We start from the raw sequence: 12,860 nt of genomic DNA, 5'->3' as shown, positions 1-12,860 counted from the left end.
AACATCAGCACATGAGGAGGGGTTGGGCTTGGGGGCCACGTCCTCAGCTCTCCTGTGCTGTCAGGCAGAGCCACTGTGCTGTTCCGTGACAGACAGGCTGGCGGGCTGAGGAAGACACGGGCCAGGCCTCCCGCTCGCTGCACCCACTCCCGTCCAGGAGGGCAGACGGAGGCGAGGCTGCATGCACACTGACGCGTTCTCTTTGATTTAGGGTGCTGCCGCCTCACCCCATGGACTCACGACGCCATGTCCAGGTAGGCCCGGGCTCTGGAGCTCCACGCCCGTCACAGGGACGAGGGCAATGGGGTCTGCGGTGGACAGCTGACAGCCCAGCTAGAGAGTCAGGTCCTGCTGAGCGAGTGGGCACTGGGCGAGCCTTGGCTCAGGTGAGCAGAGCAGGGCAGTAGGGGTCCAGCAGGGGCTAAAACAGCACCTGAAGGGTCCAGGAACGCTGGGCCCTTGTTCAAGAGGAGAGAAGGCCCAGAACAGCCCCTTCCCTCCCCACCTTGGCCCTGGCCTCCTGTGGAGATCTGCTCTGGGTCCAGGCAGGGGTCTTAGGGTCTTTGCATTGTGCAGGCTATGGTGAAGCCCCCTGCTCATGCTGCACAGAGCCAGGGAGGCCACCTCCCTGCTGGCCTCGGGATAGGGAGCTGGCCCTGCTGGTCCTGACGGAGACTTTCAAGGCACCGCCATCTCAGAGCTGGGGGAAGGGCTCCAGAAAGCTGCTGCGCGTGCAGTAAGCAGAATCCACCCCAGCTCAAGAGCCTCTTTTCTGATGGGCAGATGCCCGTCAGAGCCCCGAAGACTCCCAGGGTGTGGGGCAGCGCAGGGCTGCTCGGTGCCTGGTGGGTGTACACCATCCACGCACCTGGAAGCAGGCCAGCTGACGGCACTTTGGGGACAGGGTCATGTAGGATTCCCAGTGCCAAGGTCAGCAGGGCCAGACCCCTCCCTGGGGACAAGGGGATGATGCTCTTGGCAACTCCTCCCCCGCTAGCATGGCCTCCTCTCCCAAAGGGACCCTGGGGCCAGAGCTGGGGATGCGGAAAGTCCTCCTGCAGGAATTGGGCCTGTGCAAAGAGCAGGCTCATGTCAGCAGCATGGGGCCCGCCGAGAGCACAGGAGCATGGAGGATTCAGGCCTGAGAAGGGAGGGCCGGGAGAAGAGCTGGTGAGAAGGGATGGCTAGCACGCAGCCGGGGTCCAAGGACAGGGTAGCAGGCCGTGGAGGCCTGGGTCAGAGGGGACAGTGGGTGTGTCAGAACGGACAACACTGGGCCACCTAAACGGGAGATGGGGGTGGTGAGGGTGGGAGAGGAGGCCGGGCAGCTCTTTGTGAGTGGCTCTGGGGCCATGGCAGGAACTGAGAGACCCCTCCCGCAGAGTCCCCCGGGCCCACGGCTGACGGCTCAGGGCTGGAGAGAGCACGCGGGGAGACGCGCAGCTACGTCAACGTCCCCGTGAGCCCCGCCGCCCGGCAGCAGCTGCATTACATGGGACTGGAGCTCCCGGGCGCCAGCCCCGGTGTGCGAGGTGCGTTCTGCAGGGACCTCACGCCACCCCTGGGCCACGGCCTCCACCGCAGGCCCAGCCCAGGCCCCGCGGACTGACTGGGGCCAACGGAGGTGCAATGGAGGGGGTGTCACCGAGTGCTGGCCTAGCCCTGTCCACCGGGGGGTGGGTGGGGTGTGGACAGCCGGGGCTCACCCAGGCCTTCTCGCAGGGGCCAGCACCTCCAGGTACGCCCACATTGACATCGCAGCCACAGAGACGGCCCACCGGGTGGGGGCCCGGCACGCACAGACGCGGGAGGAGAGACTGTCTGAGCTGGAGCAGCGGAGGAAGGGGGCCCTGCCCTGAGGCTTGGCACAGGCCACGGCTGGCCTGCCACAGGGGAGGACACAGCTTCTCCCCGTGGCCTGAGGAAGCAGGCTGAAGGCACTGCCCCGGACTCATCCCACCGTGCCAAGACCAGGGCTGGGCTTCCTTTGGCTTCAACAGGTTCCCTGGGCCAAGGACCTTGTGTCTTGGGGCCAACCAAGTTCCAGGACCCAACCTAGCATCTCCGCTGCAGCCACTGGGGTGGCTCTGAACAGGCAGAGGCCTGGTTGCCACCTGCAGGGGACCACAGCTGACAGCCCTGTCTGGGCAGAACTGTCTCCAGGCCTAGGGCTGCAGTACCTTTGGCAGAAGGACCTGTGGCACCACCTGTCTGCAGGTGGTCCAGCTGGGACACGGTCACCCTGTCTGTGCCACACTGGTGGTACCACCCCTGGGCCAGCAGCAGGGCCTACCTGTTAGTGCTGGCAAGACTCTGCAGGCGCCCCTGCTCCTAGGACCCACCCGGCACCCTTGTATATGTGGCAATGCATTTATTTTTTTGAAGGTGTGAGGTTTTTGTGGGGTTCCTGGCCCAGGGATTCAGCTGTGTCTGTGTTGGGTGTATGTGTGTAGACTCCTTTGAGGGGTGCAGGTCAGGACGTCCTCATGGCAGCCCCGAGGCTCTCGAGCAGATGGGACTTCAGAGATGATGGGCTCCCTGCTGTACTCAGCCTCTCTGGTAAGCAGCACTGGTAAAGGGGCCTCTCTGGGGACCTCAGCCAGAGCTGGTGGCCCTGTCCCCAGTGAGGCTGTAAGGCCTCAGGAGGTCTCTTGGAGATTGAAAGCAGCCGAGCTGCCTTCAGCCCGGGCCCAGCCCCATCACGGCCTTGTATATCAACCAAGTCCAGTGTGGAGGCCTAGCGCACAGGCGTGTCTCGGGCAGCCACGGGCTTGCCTGGTGGCAGCAGAAACGTGAGACATCCACATGAGATGACACTTGCGACATTCGTGGGAGACAACCCAGAGAGCTGCAGTGAACTATGGGACACAGATGGCAGCAAAAGCCCAAGGTCTTCCCAGAGCACCGTGGGGGAGCCCCACCCGGGGAGCTCAGCTCCAGGACCCAAGACCCCAGTGGGCTCGTGTGCAGCTCATGCCCGATCCCTGAGGAGGGCAGGCATCCGAGGCCTCTGACGGCACCAGGCCAGTGCCCCAGTGGGCTCGTGTGCAGCTCGTGCCCGGTCCCTGAGGAGGGCAGGTGTCCGAGGCCTCCGACGGCACCAGGCCAGTGCCCTGGCCTCGCAGGTCCGGCGCTGGAGCTCGGCCCTTGCCTCTGAGGGTTGGGTACACTGCGGCTGACGAGGCAGCTCGGAGGCTCAGATCCGCCACGCGGGATTAGCCCGCTGGCCCCGAGGTGGAGGCACTGGAGTCGAGGCAGTGCTGAAACCCACGGCTCAAGGGCACACACAGGCGGGGGATGCAGCAGAGTCTCGGGCTAGGCCACTGGGGAGGGGGGGACAGGCGCGGGGACCAAGGGCAGGGCCCGTCTGGTTTCCCTCACTGTGGGGCTGCTCTGGCAAGGACCAGACAACAGCTGAGAATGGAACTCGGCAGTGTACTTTAAAGACGCTGTACGTTACATCTCCAGTGTCAGCGTGGGGGACCCGCGCGTGCAGGCTGTCACACACCACCGGCACCGCACTCAAGGTCCTCCCTGGGGGAAGTGATGGCTGCATTTGCTTGACAAAAAGCAAGTCCCATCAGTCAGAGGCAGGACCGGGTCCTGGTCCGAGACGCGTGTCCAGGGCTGTGCCAGCCTGGCCGCCAGCCCCGCGATGCCAGCACAGTCCTGGCAGCGTTCACGACTCACTGGGCTGGTCACTGCGGTGGCAGCCCTGGTCCTCAGAGCTCATTGTGCCTTGCCCTTGAGACCCGGCTGGACAGGTCCTGCAGATGCTTCTTCACCTGCGGAGGGGGACACGGTCAGCACGGGACACAGCTGACAGCACGGCCACAGGTACGTGACAGCAGATGCCCAGTGCCAACCTGAAAACCACCCACGAAGCCCAGCAAGGGCGGCAGCCGCAGCTCGCGCTTCACCAGCGCGTCTCGGGAAGAGGGGCTGCACAGAGCTCGGCCCACTCCCAGGGCCCCGAGTCGGACTCCATGTCCACAAGGCTTTCCACTGCCCTTCAGAGCTCCCTGCTCTGGACGGGCCTGGAGCTGGCGCCTGCTCGACCTCACACGAGCCCAGCCTGCCTTCCGCGTGCGGCTTCCTCCTGCGTCAGACCCTGGGGTCCCCGAGCCACGCCCACCTCTGCTCTGGGCCCCTGGTCCCCTCCTCCTCGGGCGCCCCCCCACCTTGTAGCCCAGCTCCTTGGTCTTCTCCTCCAGCAGCGCGTACTTCTCCTTGTTGCGGCTGATATGCTCCTGATCACCGAGGCCCTCCACGTGCCTCAGTTTCTCGTGGGATATCTCCAGCTGCTTCTGGTAGTGGTTGTGCTTCTCGATCTTGGCTTCGAAGTGCTTCAGTTCCTCCTAGAGTAACGTTGTCACAGCCTCACCTCCTGGCATGGGTGCCGGGCTCGGGCGATGTGGCAGGGCCTGGGTGGCACCCTGAGCACGGGTGGGTGCTGACATGAAGGGGTCCCACAGCACCCCAAGGACTCTGCCCGCCCGCACTGCTGGCGGCCCGGCCTCCTCACCACCCTCACCCGCCAGGGCTGGATGCACGGTCTCTGGAAATGGCACCCCAGCCTGCTGGCGCCGGGTTCCTGCCTGGTCCTGATGCCCGTGCAAGCAGACACCAGGATTCTGGCTCTGCCAAGGCTACCCTGGCACCAGTCCTTGCCTCCCCTCCGCAGCTCCCGTCTATCCGGGTGGTCGTCGGCCTCCTCTGCCTTCCTTCACTAGCCGAGGCCATCGCTCAGGGCTTTTCCTCTGGTCCCTCAGCCCCCCATCCCCAGCCAAGGACCCTGAGCCTGGGGCTGGGCTCCTTCTCAAGGCCCACCAGGATGCGGCCAGTGCGTCCTGTCCACACCGGGGACTGAGGCTGAGCGCTGTCTTCAGGGCCTCCCGCCCCTGGTACCCCGTCTGCCAGTGCCTCTCACCCTGCAGCCCAGTGCCCACTAAGTGCAGCGGCGGCCTCTGGACCTCCACCCGCCCGTCCTCCCAGTATCTCAGTGGTGGTCTCATCGCCCTCATGCCCACGCTTCCCGAAAGGCCTGGGTCCTGACCACACCGCAGCTCTGACAGCCTCTTATCCCCCTGCACACGCTCACGGTCCCCACCCTCCCGCCTCACGTCCCCAAGTCCCCGAGCACATCCTCCTAGAGCCAGACGCTGCAGGCGGGCTGTGGAGAGGCCTGTCAGCTGGGGGGGACAGTGCTCGCCACTGTACCACCGAGGGGGGTGGCAAGCTGAGGCAAGAAGGAAAAGGGTCAGGGCAAAGCCATGTGGGTGCCGAGTGATGAGGAGCAGGAAATCTGCCCCCAGACACACGGTGGCAGGGGAGAGGACAGGAGTGATGGTGGCGGAGAGGCGGTGTCAGCAGAGGCCGTGAGGCGGCCTTACCCGGAACGACTCCAGCTCCTTCTCAGTGAAGTTGGCGGACTGGGCCAGGTCCCACAGGTCGATCACTCGGGGCTCCTCAAACTCTGCAGGAGAGCAGGGCCACCCCAGGGAGGTGTGTGCACGGCCCACGGCTGTGTCCGTGTGCAGCGCGGGGCGTGAGCACGGCGGAGCGGGCAGACAAGCCCGACGGGTGGCAGCCCTGCTTCTGGCGCTCACGGGACCAGCTCAACTGAGGCCGGGTGAAGGGGCCACGTCTGGGCCTGACTTGCTTGCCCACCCGTGGCTGGGCTCCTCCAGTGGGCCCAGCTGCCCCGGGCAGGTGTGAGCTGCGGCCTCTTAGCACTACGGTAGGGCTGTCCGTGCCGACGGGCCCAGAGTGGGGCCTGGCCGTCGTGTCCTGGCTCCTCACGCCTGCCCAGGTGAGAGCTAGACGCAGAGGGCGCAGGTCCCAGCTCTGCTCCTCCTTTCCTGCCCAGGACCCAAAAGACCCCTGGCAGTAGCGAGGGGCGGTGTGAGGACCAGGGAGGAGGAGGGGGGTGGAGGGGGGCTGTCAGCCCACCCAAACCACCAGAATTCCACCCACATGTGCAGGTGGTGGGCACGCAGGGCGCAGGGCGCGACGGGGCAGGCTTACCGGCCGTGGGGCTGTAGCCCTGGTGGCTGACCTTCCGCAGGCGGTCCAGGCCCTGGTTGATGCTCCGGAGCTTGTCCTTCAGCTCGCTGTGCTTGCTGTACACCTCCTTCTTGACGTGCCCCAGGTCCGGGGGGCCGATGGCGTTCTCGTAGCCCTCTGTGGAAGGGCATTGGAGCGTGCCATGCGGGCATGTGGGCAGCCCTGCCTCTCCTCCCTCCAGCGTCGGGGACCTGCTGCCTGCGGTGGCGGCTCTGCCCACGCCCCCAGCACCAGCAGCTGGGAGACTGACCCTTCCGGCCCCAAGGTGACTGTCAGAACGGACATCAGTGCGCCTGGCACCACACCACCTGCGTGCCCCCCACACCTGACCAGCTCTCCCTGTGCAGTCGCCAGCGCTTGAACCCAGCTGACAAGAGCAGGCCACGAGTCCCGCCCCCGGCAAGGAGCAGGTGGGAGGGACCTGGCATGGCCAGTGGGGGCCGGCTGGCACGGGCTCAGCTCACCTTCTGCTCTGCTCAGGGTCTCCAGCAGGACGTTGTATTCGTGAACCTTCTCCTTGTGGTGCAGAAACTCCCGCCATAGCTTGTCCAGCTCCTCACTGGAGAACTTCCCGGAGGTCTTTGCCTAGGAGAAATTGGTCAGCTGGCCTCCGTGACCGGCTCTTGGCCTCGGGACCCTTTCCTAGGTCTTCTGACTAGAGTGAGAAGGAGCGGCCGGCTGCCTGGGCCCAACCACACCACGGACACGTCCCAACTGAGCACCAGATCCTAAGCACAGGAGTAGAGTCCCCACCCCGCACCTGCACACACATCTGGGGTGCCTTTTCTAAGCACAGAAGCCAAAACTAGACATCCAGTGAGGAATTCAGCTAAGCCACATGAAGGACGTACGCCATTTAGCCACATAGGCTCGGGAACGTCCCCCACTTCTCAGGTGCTAACCGCCGTACGCCAATTACAAGCCCTTCGTTGAGAAAGTAGGAGTTTTCCGAATAGGAAAAGTACAGATTTCACTCGAAGCAGAAAACGGTCACAGAAAAACACTGTCACCAAGCCCAAGGCTGTGCACGGCAGACACTCTGGGAAGGCTCGCAGGTACCTTGTGCCACAGCTTCTCCAGCCTCGGGTCGTCCAGCCCATCGTCCTGGGTGGCATCATGGAGCGAGTTGCTGTGCACCGTCTGGGCATCCTTCCTTCCGTCCAGTCCATACCGGGCCAAGATCACTGCGGAGGGAAAGCATCGCTGAACATGGCTTCTCCCCGTGGGGCTCACATGTCGCCTCACACTCCCTGGCAACTGCCTTCCACCTCCGAAGTCCTGAGCGACCACTGTCACCGGTATCTTCAAAACACACCACTTGGTGCTGGGGTTTGAACCAGCTCGAGTGGTCGAGTGCGTGGGTTCGCTCTCCGGGGCTGCACCCCTAGGGGGCCTGTCCTGACGACGCGGTGCCCTCCTGGGCTCCACCTGGACCCCGGGGCACACAGCCACCTTCAGTGCCCTGGCAACAGGAAGCTGAGTCTCATTGGCAGGGCCGCTCTGATCATCAGCAAGCTCTTTTCACAATCTCTGATGTCTGACGGGTAACCTCCAGACTCGGCTCCCCCGCTTCTTCCTCTAACAGCATCCTGCACCCCACAGCCCTTCTTAGGTCAAGCAGCCCCTGGCCCCAGCTCATGGTTTTGCCACTGGCACTCAGGAGACAGCACATGGATTGAGAGCTCAGCCAAAGGCCTCCCTTCTCCCGCTCTACTGTTTGTGAGAACCAGGGCCATGGAGGCTGGGCGGGGGCCCCGCAGTAACGAGGACAGTACCATTGAGATTGTGGACAAGCTTTGCCTCTTTCTCTCCATCTTCATCTAAGCCTTCCACCTTCAGCTTCTTCCAGTTGAGTTCGTCTTTTTCTTGTATCTTCAGGTCAGCGTGGAGCTCCGCCAGTTTCACAGGAGAGAGGTGAAGCTGCCAAGGAGAGCAGAGACCACGTGACAACTCTGCAGAAGAAGCAGGGCTCCTGCTTGGCCCGGGAGCAGGGGTGACTGGGCACAGCAGGATTCAACCCCATCCACATTCCAGGACAGCGTCCAAGGCTGCCTGGCTGGCTGGCTTTGCCCATGGAGCTCGGAGCTGAAAGTGAGGTCTTGCCATTCAAGTGAGGAAGCCATGAGGACCGCCTGAGGCAGCAGGCTGGCGCCTGGTGACTTCGAAATGTTGTGTAAGTATGAAAATAACATGATAAAACGACAGAGAATAGAAATCGGCCCGTCAACATTTCTTTCTTGGCGGGTGCTCACGCCTGTCATCCTCGCTACTCAGGAAGCTGAGATCTGAGGACCGTGGTTCAAAGCCAACCCTGGCACTCAAGTTTGTGAGACTCTTATCTGCGAATAACCACCAGAAAACTGGAAGTAGATCTCTGGCTCAAGGGTTAGGGTGGTAGCCTTGGGTTGAAGAGCGCAGGGACAATGCCCAGGCCCAGAGTTCAAGTTTCACGACTGATAGAGCTCAAGGCCTCACACATCTGTATACATTCCCCCTAAGCTACACTCTAACCTTCCAAACAAGGTCTCAGACTTCACAAGCAAGCAGACAAGACTGGGGCGTCAGCCTCAGAGGCCTGATGGTCAGTTATGAACTAGTGAGAGCAGGGCCAGCCGGGGTCCCTAAAAGCCTGGATTCTGGGCTCCATTTCCAAGAGCCTTCTCCTGTACCCATGAGCTCACCAAGTTCAACAAACCCAGATGCTTCAGAAAGGGACTCACAATCCTCTGGAGCAGAAATACCGCCCCCCCCCCACATACCTGCTGGTGACTGTACCAGCAGCTGCGGTGCCCCTGTCCTTCCTGGTGGCCGGCTGGGGGCCAGGTTCTCTGGCTCCCCGACTCCTGCCCACTTCCCTCCAGGCGGATGCCTCCTAGACCCAGGGAAAAGGTGGGGGATTTTTTTGACACACTGCTTTTGGTGATCTTTTTGCCCATATTGGGATTTGAACTCGGGGCCTCACGCTTGCTTGGCAGGTGCTCTATCACTTGAGAGCCACACTGCTGGGTGCCCTGGTTGCCACCCGCAGACCCCCGAGATGACAGAGGCCTCATCCTGGCCGTCTATGAGAGCCACGCTCACAAGGTGGGCTCTGTGTGGTACGCCATGTAACAGAATTAAGTAAATTAGAGAAAGAAGAGAATCTTCCAGGCTGGTGAAGGAAGGTTGAGAAGACAGAGCAGGCTTGCTCCCAGGGTCTACCTGCCTCAGGCCATCCCTGCCCAGAGGGGAGAGCTGGCCTCCACACACAGCAGTAGGTAGGCCAGGCCTAGGCGAGGATGACTATTTTTTTTTTTTTTTGCCAGTCCTGGTCTTGAGCTCAGGGCCTGAGCACTGTCCTTGGACTTTCTTTTTCTTTCTTTTTTTTTTTTTTTTTGCCAGTCCTGGGCTTGAGCTCAGGGCCTGAGCACTGTCCTTGGACTTTCTCAAGGCTAGAGCTCTACCACTTGAGCCTCAGCACCACTTCTGGCTTTTTTCTAGGTATGTGGTACCGAGGAATTGAACCCGGGTCTTCGTGCATGCTAGGCAAGCACTTTAACCTCTAGGCCAAACTCCCGGCCCTGTCCTTGGACTTTCTTAAGGCTAGAACTCTACCACTTGAGCCTCAGCACCACTTCCGGCTTTTTCTATATATGTGGTACTGAGGAATCGAACCCGGGTCTTCATGCTAGGCAAGCACTTTAACCACTAGGCCAAACTCCTGGCCCCAAGGGTGACTATTTATATCAGCAAGAGACAAAGTATGTGAGGCCATTAGCTTTAAAATTCCCCTCATGTTCATCTTCAGTAGCCGGCAGCTGTCTTCGTGCACCCATCCCAGCTGGCACTGGGGCCAGTGGTCAGCAGTCAAGCCTCTCCTCATCATGGGGGTCTTTGTTGCTCCAGGGCTTCCAGCTGTGAACTGTTCCCTTCCTACAGAAGCCTCACTGCCACTTGGGTCTGCAGGGTCCCCTCCTGCCCCTGCAGGCTGGATACTGTATGCGTGGAGGCCTGGAGGAGGCTGTCTGGGCATGGAGCTGGGTCCTCTCTACACTGGACACCCCTCCCGGCCGTTCCTCAATGGCCCTGAGGCCAGCCATCCAGCTGTCCTTTCCTCCTCTTCCTCCAGGGTCAAAGTCTCACCTTCACTTCCTTGGCGAATTATTTACTTTCAGGAATGTTAAAGCTGAATCAGAGAACTTCTGAGGGGCTCTAATCAGACCACAGACATTGCTGAGATACAGATAGCTGGGGTCAAAGTTTACAAATCCCAGTTTCCCAAACAAGGGCCCAGGCGTCCCATCGGAGGGGGTGTCCCATCGGAGGGGGGGTCCCATCGGAGGGGGCGTCCCATCGGAGGGGGCGTCTTGTGAATGCAGGGCCCTGGGCTGGCCTTGGGGATGCCCTCTGCTGGGTGCCCAGGGCCTTATCACCGGAATGAAGATGGACAGATGCCAGGGTCTAGGGATCCAGGTGTAGAAGGGACTGGTCTGCTTCCCAGTGAACCCGCCCGCCTGCTCAGGACCTGGCGGCCCTGGGGCCCAGGCGGGCTCCCCCTCTCCCCAGGACCCCACCCAAGACCCCGGCTCCCCAGCCGGCCACCGAGCGCCCTCCCTCCCCGCCCCTCCCGCGCCCACCGCCTCCTCTGACTCGGCTGCGGCGCCCATCCCTCCCCATCCCCAGCCCGCCCGGATCCCCGCTCCCCCCCCCCCCCCCGCCGCCTCTCTCGCCTGGTCACCCCCCCCCCCCCCGCTCACCTCACCTCACCCCGCTTCCTCGAGCTCCTCCCCCGGTCCCCGCTCCCCACCTCCACCCCTGCCATCCCTCCTCCTCCTCCTCCTCCTCCTCCCCTGCCCCCGCCATCCCTCCTCTTTCTCGAGCTCCCCGGCCCCCGCTCCCCCCATCCCCGCCCCCCCCCTCCCCGCCACCCCTCTACGCCCCGGGCCCCGCTCCCCCCCTCCCCGCCACCCCTCCCCGCCCCCGCCCCGCTCACCCGCCGGGCCTTCTCCCACAGCTGGTTCAGCTTGTCCATGCGGAACTCCTCGGACCCCGGCTCGCGCTGGGGCTCGTTCTTCTCCCGCGAGTACTTGCCGCCGTGGCCGGCCGCGGGCCGGGCCGCGAGCAGCAGCAGCAGCGGCGGCAGCAGCAGCAGCCGCAGCAGGGACAGCCGGAGCCCGCGCAGCGCCATCTTCCCGGAGCACCAAGGCCCCGCCCGCCCCAGCGCCGGCCCTAAGTCCGCCTGGCCACGCCCACCGCAGGCCCCGCCCCATTCCCCGCCCACAAAGCAGCCTAGGCCCCGTCCATAGGCCCGCCCCAGACCCCGGCCCTAAGTCCGCCTGGCCACGCGTGCCACCTCCGGCCCCGCCCCCATCTCCGCCCCCAAAGCAGCCTAGGCCCCGTCCATAGGCCCGCCCCAGGCCCCGCCCGCGTGCCTGTCCGCCCAGACTCCGCCCACAAGGCGCGTCCAGGCCCCGCCCACACCCGCAGGCCCCGCCCGCAAGCAGCCGCACGGCCTGCTGGGAGCGTGGCGGCCTGGGCGGAGAGCGCGTGAGGCAGTCGGGCCGGGACGCGGGCGGCCCTGGAGGCGCCAGCGCGTTTCCATAGCAACGCCGGGCCTCGGGGCGGAGCTTCCGGCGTCTGACCCGAGACCTCCGAGCTCTGAGCGGGGAAAGTTCGGGAACTGGGGCCTGCGATGAACCTGGGGGGAGCCGGACGACCCCACCCCCGTCCACGGCCCCCACCCCCCCCCCGTCCACGCCCGGCCCGGGACGACCCCCCCCCGTCCACGGCCCCCACCCCCCGTCCACGCCCCCTCCCTGTCCACGGCCACCCCCCCCCCGTCCACGCCCGGCCCGGGACGACCCCCCCCCCGTCCACGGCCCCCACCCCCCCGTCCACGCCCCCTCCCTGTCCACGGCCACCCCCCCCGTCCACGCCCGGCCCGGGACGACCCCCCCCCGTCCACGGCCCCCACCCCCCCCCCGTCCACGCCCGGCCCGAGACGACCCCCCCCCCCGTCCACGGCCCCAACTCCCCCCCGTCCACGGCCCCCACCATCCCCGTCCACGCCCGGCCCGGGACGACCCCCCCCCCCCCCGTCCACGGCCCCCACCCCCCCGTCCACGCCCCCTCCCTGTCCACGGCCACCCCCCCCCCCGTCCACGCCCGGCCCGGGACGACCCCCCCCCCCGTCCACGCCCGGCCCGAGACGACCACCCCCCCGCCCCCCCCCCCGTCCACGGCCCCCACCCCCCCGTCCACGCCCCCTCCCTGTCCACGGCCACCCCCCCCCTCCCCCGTCCACGCCCGGCCCGGGACGACCCTCCCCCCCCCCCCCGCCGTCCACGGCCCCCCCCCTCGTCCACTGTCCCCCCCCGTCCACGCCCCCCCCCCCCCCCCCCGTCCACTGTCGTCCCCCCCCCCCCTCCGTCCATGCCCGGTCCGGGACGACCCCCCCCATCCACGCCCCCACGGCCCCCCCCCCCGTCCACGCCCTCCCCGTCCACGCCCCCTCCCTGTCCACGCCCCCCTCCCCCCGTCCACGCCCGGCCCGGGACGACCCCCCTCCCTCCGTTCCCGTCCAGTGATTTGCTGTCCTGGTCTTGGGTTCCCCACCACTCAGCCAGCCTCCCCTGATTCAGTTGCTTCAGGCCGGAAAGTGACTTCACGCTTCTCCCTCCAGGCCGGGAACTCAGCCAGCTGATTGTCTAGCTCAATCTAACCGCTTAGCCCCAGATAAGATAAGGGAGGCCCCAGATAAGATAAACTGTCCCTGCCCTGGCTCCCGCTGACAGGCAGGTGGGGAGGGAGCTCTG

General features: G+C 64.8%; 1 protein-coding gene across 1 annotated transcript; it reads right to left on the bottom strand.

The window, feature by feature from the left end:
* Positions 1-3,415: 3,415 nt before the first annotated feature.
* Lrpap1 (LDL receptor related protein associated protein 1) lies at positions 3,416-11,260 on the bottom strand. Its single transcript, XM_090343880.1, has 8 exons — positions 11,039-11,260; positions 7,842-7,986; positions 7,126-7,250; positions 6,531-6,651; positions 6,028-6,183; positions 5,394-5,476; positions 4,182-4,358; positions 3,416-3,785 (listed from the first exon to the last, which is right to left on the bottom strand). The coding sequence occupies exons 1-8, from the start codon at positions 11,231-11,233 to the stop codon at positions 3,723-3,725; spliced, it is 1,065 nt and encodes a 354-aa protein (XP_090200006.1). The 5' UTR covers positions 11,234-11,260; the 3' UTR covers positions 3,416-3,722.
* Positions 11,261-12,860: the final 1,600 nt, after the last annotated feature.

Source organism: Megascapheus bottae, chromosome 13, assembly GCF_031878675.1.
Source record: "Megascapheus bottae isolate mThoBot1 chromosome 13, mThoBot2.hap1, whole genome shotgun sequence".
Classification (NCBI taxonomy): Eukaryota; Metazoa; Chordata; class Mammalia; order Rodentia; family Geomyidae; genus Megascapheus; species Megascapheus bottae.
Note: the sequence above shows the minus strand (reverse complement) of the source record. Positions and strands in the feature narration are given on the sequence as shown.

Excerpts from the sequence above, each read along its gene's own strand:
- Lrpap1 (XM_090343880.1), bottom strand. The coding sequence starts at position 11,233 with ATGGCGCTGCGCGGGCTCCGGCTGTCCCTGCTGCGGCTGCTGCTGCTG. Across the intron at positions 6,184-6,530 it reads GACCCTGAGCAGAGCAGAAG|AGGGCTACGAGAACGCCATC; the intron begins GTGAGCTGAGCC and ends GCCCTTCCACAG. Across the intron at positions 3,786-4,181 it reads CCAAGGAGCTGGGCTACAAG|GTGAAGAAGCATCTGCAGGA; the intron begins GTGGGGGGGCGC and ends CCCCCTCCGCAG.